The 11,319-nt window shown below is 39.6% G+C and overlaps 1 protein-coding gene across 1 annotated transcript in view; it reads right to left on the bottom strand.

Annotated features, from left to right (window-relative positions):
* Window positions 1–3,950: 3,950 nt before the first annotated feature.
* The window catches only part of LOC104536325 (dachshund homolog 2-like), a gene marked incomplete at its 5' end in the record, with an annotated part of 31,111 nt that continues 23,742 nt past the window's right edge, over window positions 3,951–11,319 (bottom strand). Inside the window, one exon of the mRNA XM_010178899.1 lies at window positions 3,951–4,265. Within this exon, the coding sequence (XP_010177201.1) occupies window positions 3,951–4,265 (315 nt within the window). The remainder of the gene's footprint in view (window positions 4,266–11,319) is intronic.

Genomic DNA, 11,319 nt, shown 5'->3' with positions numbered 1-11,319 from the left:
CCAACCTAATCCATTCTATGATTCTGTGATTCCCTAAAGCAGGTTACAAAGTGTGTGTGTTTATCTCCAAGTCACTTTTAAAATAACGACTCTTCAGTACATGTGTCACAGAGGCGCCTGGACTTTCCAACACTGCTTTCATGCTTTCTTGCCTTTCTGTGCAATTGCTCTGCTTACGCTATCTAACAGAACCCTATGGATCTGTGATCATACGCTGCATGGTGGTCTGGATTTCACCAGAATGCAAATGTAAGGAAAAGGCATATGAGCACATATGTTTTTATGTGAAACAGAAGCTAAGCTGTGAACACAACGCGTCACCCTGCAACAAGGAGCTATGGTAGAAGCGAGTCTTGTCCACGCTAACCGACCCACTCGTCACATCTCTGCAGCCTTGCGTGCAAGCACAAGGGGCTACTGGGTGCGCTGGGATCTCTGTGTTGCAGGGACTCCTACGCACCACACTTGCAAATCGCTGTCTTCCTCCATAGCCCAGAGCAGAGCAACGTACAGCTGAGATTTGCTGCCTGCTGGATGCATGGTGAACTACTGGTAATATTGCAAAAGCCCTTCTTAGATCTTAATATAGTTAAATAGCGCTACATTAAAAGTATCTGCTTATAAAACGTTTTTAAACTGCTTCTATTTCTAAGCACCCTTGATGCTGTAGGGTGCTGTTCCTTCCCAGACCTCTCATCAGACTTCGCTAAATGTACAGTGATTTTGGCCTATTTTTAAGCATGAATTACCTAAACAGTCAGTACCTCTTGCCCGTAGGATTCAAAATCAATTTTCAGAATGGAAGTTTAAGAAGCTAAACTTTTCTGCATTTCCTTCTCTCTTCGATGAATCCACACAACAATAGGTTTTCCTAAATTCTGACAGCTTCTTCAAGCATTTGTAAAGACAGCAGCTTTATCAAAACATTTAAAAAACCAGACTATACTTAAGTATAAAAATGCCTAAGTCTTCATTTAGTTAAAATGTTTTGGTATTATCTCTATTATTTATTCTTCAAAGCAGAATAGTAATTAGAAAAGTTCTGCAAATTTGCACTAACGAAGCAGAAAAATCTACTATGAAGCACTAAATTTTATTAATTACCATATAGGCAAATAAATTAAAAATGTTAACAATATAAGTATATCTAGCCCCTTCTTTCTATGATTTTTCTAGTAGTCCATGTAAAATTACTTACAGGTTATTCCTAAGTCCTTATAACAACTTGAGCTAGGAATTGTAATTCTGCCACAAATCTATATTCCACAAACACTGAAAAGGAGAAGCCACTTAAATAGGCAGCAAAATTACACATTGAAAAAAAATCATAGAGGGAACAGGGATAATAAGAAGCAGATACAATGAGACAGTGGTACGGAAAGACAAAAATATCAAGAGAATTCACGCTGTACATTATTGTCACCACTTAGACCAAGGTGAGATTTAAGATAATCATTCAGTCCTGATGCACAGGCTCAGAAGGAATAGTCCCTCAAAATACGGAGATGTTAATGGCATAGGAGAAACAAACCCCAGCGCCACTCCTGAGGTGCCGCAGCTGGAGGAAGGGTCAGCACTACACTGGTTTTCCACAGCCTCCTCCACGCTGCAGCAGAGGATCGCTGGTCCAGCCTCAGCAGTGCTCAAGGTTGTCTTAAGGGACGAACGACCTCAGACAGTCTCTCTTTGGGTGCAGAGCTGCCCGAGTGGAGCCCTGGCAGACACACCTCTTATTCCCTGATACGGCTTCAGTGTCACAGCTGCCGAGATCAAAACGGTCAAGAGCTACAGGTGATTTTGTGCTGCTGGGGAAACCCCTGCCTCTCTACACTGCCTTCTGTCCCATGGAGTGCGACACTGTCACAGAGTGCCGCCATAAATATTTCAACTGGAGAGGAAACCACGGTTCAGAGTCTAAAAGTAATAAATCATCTGTCCAGCAAAACTGAGATGCGTTCAGTAGGGTTCAGAACCCCGCCTGCAGTCAGAAGGGTGTGAGATCTTACTGCATGCCACTGCTGTTAAATCTTAACAGGAATACGGAAGAGTGCTGAGGTCTGAGTGCGACCCACAGGACACACAGTTTAGGGGGTTTATTAACCAAAAATTCCTGAGGTCTCATTCTAACCATGAATCCACGTCAATTCCCTTTCTGGTTTTTGATCTTTATCAATTGGCATTTAAAAGGAAACACCAAGTCTGCCTTTGTTTACATCTTTCTTCCCTCCCTCATATCCAGCATCTTTCTTGCCGTCCTCAAGAAACCCCTCTAAATCCAGGGGAAGAAAGGATGCTATTAAAAATTGCCTTACTGCAGTACATGCTAGCACCATTATATGAAATAATTGCTCCTTGGGAGATTCTAGACAGTCAATTAACCCCCAATTCACGACTCAAGTGGCAGAGCAGACACTCAATGAATAAAGGGTAGGGGTTCAATTCTCAATTAGGATGAATTTTTTTCCTTAATAGTTTAATCTTGTGGTCAATTAAATCCCCTATCGTTGTATTAATTATTATATGAATTCTAGGCAGCTTCTAATTTAAAGGTTAGTTATGGTATGCTGCAACTGGACCAGAGTCCTGGACTTAAATTTTTCAAAGCTAACAGTCTATTCTACCTTAAGGGGGAAAATATTCCCTTTTGAAAAAACAAACCAAAACAAAACCAAATAAGTATCTTTTACACTGCGCTTTCCTTATCTGGGATACTTTAAATGTCAGCTGTATTTTTATGCTGGAGATAACACTGCAGTTATGTCATAGATCATTAGAACTAAGTTTGCTGCTACACCACATATTCATATCACTAGTGATATCTAAAAGGATTTCTAAGCAGACTTTTAAGGATTAATCTCTCCAATTGCCAAGCTTTTTTCCTATATCGTTGGGCATAGCGGCTTGGAATAGTAGCTTACTTTTCCATCTGTTAGACATATAGAGACTATCAGTTTGTGAAGTACTTTCTTGGTACTCTTTTTGGTAGAATAAAGTCCTGGATTTCCTCAGGGAAGTAAAGGACATATGCTGATGCTCTATGGTTTCTGAGCTGCTGCAGAGATGAATTCTTCTTGGCCAGCTTTCTGTTGAGTAGGTGCTGGACTCATATAAAACAGCAAGTCGCAGGAAAAAAAGTAAAATGGTGAGTTCCCTGGCCAAATCAGTGATCTTTTTTCAGCTAATTATTTTTCTTGCTCAAAATGAAGACAGTTTGTCTTTGAAAAGGCTGTCTATCATTAAAAAAGAAAAGTATTGAAAGTTTTTGAAACAACTACAACAGATGTCATAGCAGTTGAAAGTACAATTAGAAAGCACAACGCCACAGAAATAAAGCTTCAAACAAAAGCAGAAAAGAGTTCTTTGTGCACATCAATAATTTAGAATGATTTAAGAACTGGTTTATAGATGCAAGTGGAGCTCTTTCTGTCTATATATAAATTGAACGTGGTCTTCATAGGCAAACAAAAAGGGGATACAATCCTTTTAAATTATTTTTAGGATAATTGTTTCCGCAACAAACATCATTATTTATCAGTTTTGAAAAGAAGCCAACTGCTAACATTTGAAATGCACAAATCTTGGCACACCACATAGAAAACGGTAATCTCCCCCCTTTTTCAAAACCAGTTTTGCATTTATTTTACACATTTATCAAGTTCTTATCTCAAAGCCCATGCAGTGTTACCTATTTCTATCAGAAATCATTATACTTTATTTCTAATCACCTTCCCATAGCTAATTTGGTAACTCAGGAAAAGAAACATTTATTGCTCCCAGATGCTGCTACCTTCCTGCTCACTCCCATATTACTATAAACTGATTCAAGAGCCTGGAAAACAAGGTTTAATATGTATTATTTCACCTTCTGGATTTCTTCTGTTATAATCTTTCTTTTTAGATAGATTCATTTTAGTGATGCAAACATTCTAAATCTACACTACAGCTACTCATCAGCCAGGATGTGTCCTTATTACACGGCGCAGTGCCATATAAGACCCAAGCCAGTCTGCACGCAACAAGCGGCTTAGCAGCACCGGCAACCAGGCTCCCACCGAGCTAAACCCCATTTCTGATACCCTAATTCCTCGAGGAGAGCACCGCAGCACTGCACGGCCAGGCTGCACAACGCCGCTTCCTTTGCTAGCAGGAACGGCTTTGGGGTAGGTGGTGCCCTGTGGGCACAACCCAGGAACCCACGTCTGAAGGCTGAGCTGTGAACTGGCCAGACCACCTTCTCTTATTGTACTGACCGCAGAATTGTGAACCTATGGGTTGAATCTTTGAAAGAGACACTTCACGCTTTTTTCTTCCTTTATAGGATTTTTTTAAGAGGGAGCTGGAATAGCCCATGGAAGAGGCTGAAGAGGCTGCTCTGAACCTGACATCTCTGTTTCTGTATTTCTCCGTACCTTTATTTCCATATGTAAACTCTATTACTAAAGTAAATGATCTATTCTGCATTTGAAACTAACTGCATTGTTTTTCTCAGTTTTTTGTTCTGAGGTAAAACCTCTGTACACTAAAATGGGATTTTGATGGATAGGCAGTTTTGTGTATAGAGAGATGAGATTTTCCTTTCCAGATGAGAAGGAAGATATGAGAATAAATGAGGGTTCTTGAGGCTGTAAACTTCCTTAAGAGGACATGGGAACAGACATTTTTGTAGAGTCACAGAAGAACAGAAACCAGTTCCTCAACAGCTTCTACTTACACGTTTGAACATCATAACACAATTTCACCAAAGACAACCAGAACACAAGTGGAAGGCACCAACCCAGCTCCTTTGCTGCTTCCTACAACAGGAGACCCTATGCACTCACTGCCTTTGAGACAGTGGAACACTGGCATAAAGAAAAAATCTAGGAAAAATACAAATCTCAGACTTCGAAACTTCAGTTGTCTATCATTAAAATGTATCAACCCACCTATCTTTGTAGGTCAGCCCTCACTGCTGAAAAAAATCCCAGAAAAATTATGTCAAGTTAGCTACAACTACTATAGAATGACAATCACACTTTTCATATACTTGGGACCATTTATCTTCAGCATTTGATGTGATGGATGATATATGGGCTGCTAGTTGTGTTAAACTAAAACTCCAGCCTGATTTAGGGACATGGTCTAGTGGCGGACTTAGTAGGGCTGGATCGATGAATGGCCTTGATGAACTTCAAAGTCTTTTCCAACTGCAACCATTCTATGACTCACAGAATCACAGAATCTCAGGAGTTGGAAGAGACCTCGAAAGCTCATCCAGTCCAACCCCTGCCAGAGCAGGATCACCAGACCAGGTCACACAGGAACACAGCCAGGCGGGTTTTGAATGTCTGCAGAGAAGGAGACTCCACAACCTCTCTGGGCAGCCTGGGCCATGCTCTGGCACCCTCACACTGAAAAAGTTTTTCCTCATGTTCAGATTGAACCTCCTGTGCTCCAGCTTGGGACCATTGCCCCTTGTCCTGGCATTGGACATCACAGAGCAGAGCCTGGCTCCATCCTCCTGACACTCGCCCTTTACAAATTGATCCCCATGAATGAGGTCAGTTCTATGAGGTCACATTTTATGATTTATAATATATTTCATATATTCTATATAGGCAGTGATGTTTTACAAGACACTAATCCTAAAATAGGGTGCTACTACTTTGTATATTAGAGAGAACTATTTTTATGGATAAAACTATAACCTAGAAGTGCCCAACTTATTTTCTGCTGAGATTTCAACGTGTGTGTATAGAGAGAGATTAGTAATTGAATATTCTTGAAAAAAGAAACCCTATCTCTCAGTAACTCATTGAACAGTGGTGGTTTTTTTCTTTTCTTAAAAATCAAAGGCTTCATACAACGAAACAAAGGAACTATGTCACGTTGGAATAATAATTATTATTATTACTGTTGTTATTTTAATTTCAGAAAAATATTATGCTTTCCTTGAAATACATCAGAAAAGTCAGTGAAAATATGCTCTTTTTATAGAGTAATTTCAATCTCTCCTTCCTATCTAAATCCCTTCTGCCTGTAATGCCGCAGGCTATATGACAATAATGTCAGAAGTCAAATGGCAGCTCTGGTGACTCCTCCTTTACCATGTGAATTTCTCCACACTGTCGCCTGGAGGGCACCTTCATTACAATCACTTTCTAGATTTTCAAGCAAAAAACAAGACAACAATAACAAATATAGGCCAATCTCCTAATTGACATCATCTAAAATATCTCCAAAGGTTACAGATGTATAAATAACATGCTATTTTTTGAGCAATTAATACTGTCTGACCTCTGTGAACAGACAGAATTCACATGTACCTGTGTACACACACATATTCCATTTTCTGCTCCAGCTCAGCCATCTACTAGAGATGTTCCATCCTCCAACACATTATACATCAAAAAGAGATCCTCTAACACACCAGAAGAGGCACTCCACCGTACTGCCATTAAAAGTCTTGCAGTTATGTATTGTCTCACTGACAACACTCATGCAAATAAGACACGGGATATGTCAGCAAATCCACACAAGCCAAGTCTAGCTATCAAAATATTGCACAGCAGTCCAGGTGATGGATAAAATAGACAGATTCAAAACTATACCATGTTTTATAGATTATAACATCACAAAATACACCTGAAAGCGCAATTTTATTTATTAAACTACTTGTTATAGCCTGTCATATTCTGTCAACTGGAAGAAAAATCTGCTTTGGAAACTACTGTCACATTGACTACAAAATAAAAGAGGAAAATAAATCAGTTGGTATTTCGAGAGCAACGTGCAACAGCCAAGCCTGGCCAAAGAAGCGTGCTTGGGGAATTCTGTATTGGAATGATCACTGTCTTTCTAGCTTTGTGCCTTGAATTTCAGACTTCTCATGACTAAAAAGGTTGCAGTATAAGTGAGCCTGTGTATGGGCAATACAACCTTTTGAGAAAAGGATACATTTTTAACAGTTCTCATAAACATGATTAATCATTACACAAACGAGTAACATTTAAAAATAACTTAGGAGTCCAACTTCTACTATCAAAAGTGGCTCAGTTACTTAGAGGCTCATTTTCAAAGGTATTCATGCAAACTACAGTTATGGAAACAGGAGAAATGCCTCAAAAACTCTCAGAAGTCTGATCCTTCAAGCTAAAGCTACAAAGGCACACGGTGTCCTAATGCTGGGCACAGATGTGTCAATGAGGAATTGATGAGCTATCTAGAAAAACCAACATGCAATCTCACAACTGCCTTTAGCCCCCAAAATGTATGCCCAAGGTCCCTCTGGCAACGTGCATTCTGGCTGCAAAGCTTAAGCTGGGTCCTATTTGGAGACAGACCATGAGTCAAAGGATGACAGTGCTCCCTGGCTCATGGTCTCATAAGTCCCAAATGGAGTGGCCACTTGAAAGACAAGAGTCCTGTTTTCAGACCACCAGAATATTGGTTTGGGATTATTTAGTAAAGGAGTTTGGGGAGGGGAGAAAAGACACAAACCAGCTCAACAGTACAGCTGATAATGCAGCAGGCCAAGGGACCTAGTTAAGGAGCTTGCTCTTATGAATATTTAATCACTCAGATGTAGTGGAACATCGTTAACTGGAGACAGCGTGACAGATGCAATGCAGAGACACAGCAGCCTGAAAGAGGCTTCACTTCAGAGAGGAGATTCAACCTCCTGCTACCAATTGAGGAGTTTTAAGTTTACTCCCCACAGAGGTACCCCAATGACGGGGGTATCCCAAACACAGGAAGGCACAGGTGTCTCTACTCCCATCTTTCTATCAAATCCTAAGTACCTGCTACAGGAAGAATATCCACAGCTGGAAATCTTCAGCAAATGTAAGCACTCGCTTCCCATCAGGTAGCAGGCACTGGCCTCTCAAGAGTGACCCAGGCAGCCCTTTTTGCTGGCACTTCCCAGCTTGCTGAGATAGGTACTGATAAAACATTACTGTGAGAATGATTATGTCCTCCTTGTTATTCTCATTATTTCATAATTTACTGAGTTGTATGATGACTGTATAATGCCAATCCCACAATCAGCCATTTAAGGTTTGTTTATCCTTTTGGCAAATAAATTGCTCCTATGATTGAGGTAAGTTGAGAGGAAAAGCAGGAAGACATTTTAGAAACATAACACCTTCATTATTTTGCACATTCCCTCTATCCCGCAATAATTTATGAGAATATACAGAATAATAACATGAATGTATAAAAGAAAACCTTGAATACAGTCAAGAACCAAAAAAAAAAAAGAAAAAAATAAAGTTTCCAGACATATTTCCATGTGTGTGTGATTGTCTGTGTGGGGACAGTAAAGTTTTGGGTAACGTGCACAATACACATTTCATTTACTTGCAGATTCTTACGCTATCTCACCCATGCATCAGCTTGCTACTTTATTAAAAAGAATCATTAAAAGAACATCACAACATTAATACTGGACTTATTCAAAGGTGCAGGGAGTTTCATGGAAAGAATTCAAAACGGGCCACTTTTCTTCAAAAATAAAGTGCTTGTTTTAAAATAGTTGAAATTATATTGCTTGCTTACTATTGTGGCCCCCCACTCTTTCAGGTGCGATGCTTAACTTCCAAAGTACAACCGATAATATGGAAAAGCTACAAACACAACTGTGCACACCCAGAAATAAATACGGCTATGATAAACAAACACCTAGCACAGCACATAGTACTGTGGTGGTGCCCTCTGCCCCAACAATCAAACATGAAATCTGATTTCCTCGAAATTACAACCTGAGCTGGCTGTGGTCCGGACCTCTGTGTGATCTGCAGCCCCAGTGGCTTCCGAGTTCAGTATATGTGTGTGTCAGCTCTGCTAACAAGAGATCATGTAACTTTATCGATGTAATTCCATGCAATGCCTTGAAACACAATGAAGAACACACTTACTCTGATTTCATGACTACCTATCTATTTCAAGAGCATAATCTTTTCCCACTTCCAGTCTGAGGTTAGTTCACTACCTCGTATGTCCACTAAGGATTTATTACTTACTATTTTCAGGAATATTTGTTCGAATGCAGCGCGTACACAAACACTTTGGAGATGCACATAAACGTATGGTTTTATTCTCAGCCTTGCTGTCACCAGAAACCTCTGAGCAGCAAGTCCTCCTCAACAAGGAAGAGAGAGCTTTTAACATGCCCTCTTAATGTGACTTGTACACAGAAGGCAGACACACTCCACAGATCTTAAGATATTCAAAAAAAGTCCTGAATACATAAAAATGCTACACAAAATATCATCCACCTGTGCTAGGTATGCTCCAAGGCTTCCCCATAACTAATGCTTTCCTAAGGCCCCTGGCCCAGGAGCACAGACGTCCAGAGCATCCCTGCAAGTGCCTGCAGATCTCTTGAGCTGTCCTCTTCTCCAAAAAATAGGCTGCATAAAGCAATGTCCACTGATGCTATGAAGGCTGGATTTGCTTTCTGACAGCAGGAGCACACATTGCTGTCACAGTCAACAGCATTTTTGGTCCCCTCTGTTCTTGACTGAAACAAAGGTTCTGGAGCCAGGGCCACAGCCGTGACTGCGTCAATAATATTTCACTGATATGTAACATCTTTCTATGGGCAACACGACAAACCCTAAAGCCTAGCTCACTATCAGTAACCCTTAGAAACAAAACCTGTATTTTATGAAGCGCAGCTTCTGTGAATTTCATTGTCTTCCTCAGACACAAATACTGTAAAACTTGCAAAATCACTAATTAATAATTTTTGTTATTAATTTTAATTTTTATCTGTTCACTTCAATCAAATACATGAAATATGCCAAAAACATCTTTCTTATAACAGACACCTGTACTGAAAGGAGAAATTACTGGCTTCTAAGTAGTTTCCTCATGCAGAAGTGTTTGATGGTAGCCTTTGTTGTCCTTGCTAAAAACCACATGGCTTTTTCAGTCCATAAAACCAAAAATTTCTATCTGTGACAGTCTAAGACTTCCTGCATGAGTTCAACCAGAGAAGAATCTATTCGTTCCCTATGTGAATGCACGGTTACACCCTTGGGCACACAAGTGCACAAACACAATTTCTCAGGAGCAGGTTGGGTGCTTATGCTGGCTCAGAGCGCAGGCAGGAAGAGGCTGAATCCGTCAGCACGTTCCTAGAGATCTCCAGGATTTCTGTAACATGAGAAAACCATTCAGTAACCTTTCAGGATCCATATTTTTCAGATCTTACTGCTCATAATGAGGACTGAAGGCAAACTTATTAAATAACTCATAGGTATTAAGAATGTCACCAGCTGCAGTTTTCAGGTTAATGGCTTTGCATCAGAGGTATTGCTAATCACAGAATTCAAAGGGTCCGTTTTAATACAAGTGCTAACTCTAAGGAAAAGGTTCCTGGGCCTAAGCCAAAAGCCGCCTTAGGTCACTGGGTGCCAATCGGCAATTTTTCTCCCCTTTTTATATCTTTCAAATCTGATATAACTCAGTAGCATAGACCTACCTAAATCTAAATTCACAGTACTGGAGGAAAAGTGGAAATGGTCCACTCCGAAGAAACACCCTGACTTTGGAGAGTAGATACCATATTTCTGTCTTATTTCTCCATTTTTTCCCATGGACTTACATTAATACCTTACTAAAAAATTTGGCCCAAAGCCTTTTCTGTAAAGAAAATGTCATTGTTTCAGCACGTTCATACAGACTCATAATTTGCAGTGTTTAGACAGCAATAACATTAAAGTCACTGAAATCGAAGAAATAAAACATATTAATAAATTATATATCAATGTAAGAAGCTGTCTTGGTCCATCTGCCAACATAATTATGAAGTAGGTATTTTATTCTTCAGAAAAAAATACACACTTAAAAATGACTCTGCAAATAAAGATCTAATATAAACTTAATGTAAAAGATGTGACCTTGGAATACTTCATTAATATCTATTGCATAATTGCTCTTTTATTTATAAATGTTTGAGCAACGGTTAAACACGCAATCATAATAATACGAGTGTAGACACTTCAAAAATTAAAGCTCTACCATTCCTTTCTATTTACATACGTTGTGAATCTAAGTGTTAATAAAAGTTTGCCTTAGTTTCACGTGTTTGGCTGGAATTTTTTTTCATTGACTGCCTGATGAAAGTTCACATCTACTCTTAGGCCACCATTTTAACAGTTGTCAGTTCACTTGCAGGTTAAATTTAACTACAAAAAAACTTGTGGGAAAAGCCTCTACCCAGAACAGAGCACCATGCTTCTTATCTTTCAGTATTCTCAGAGGATAAAAAAAAGTAAAATGATCTCTGAATTTTCCAGTGGACACTTGCACTGCGCATGTCACTTAATGGTT

Source organism: Mesitornis unicolor, unplaced genomic scaffold (assembly GCF_000695765.1).
Source record: "Mesitornis unicolor isolate BGI_N332 unplaced genomic scaffold, ASM69576v1 scaffold13870, whole genome shotgun sequence".
NCBI classification, from domain to species: Eukaryota; Metazoa; Chordata; class Aves; order Mesitornithiformes; family Mesitornithidae; genus Mesitornis; species Mesitornis unicolor.
The sequence above is the reverse complement of the archived record's forward strand: the minus strand, read 5'-3'. Positions and strand labels throughout refer to the sequence as shown.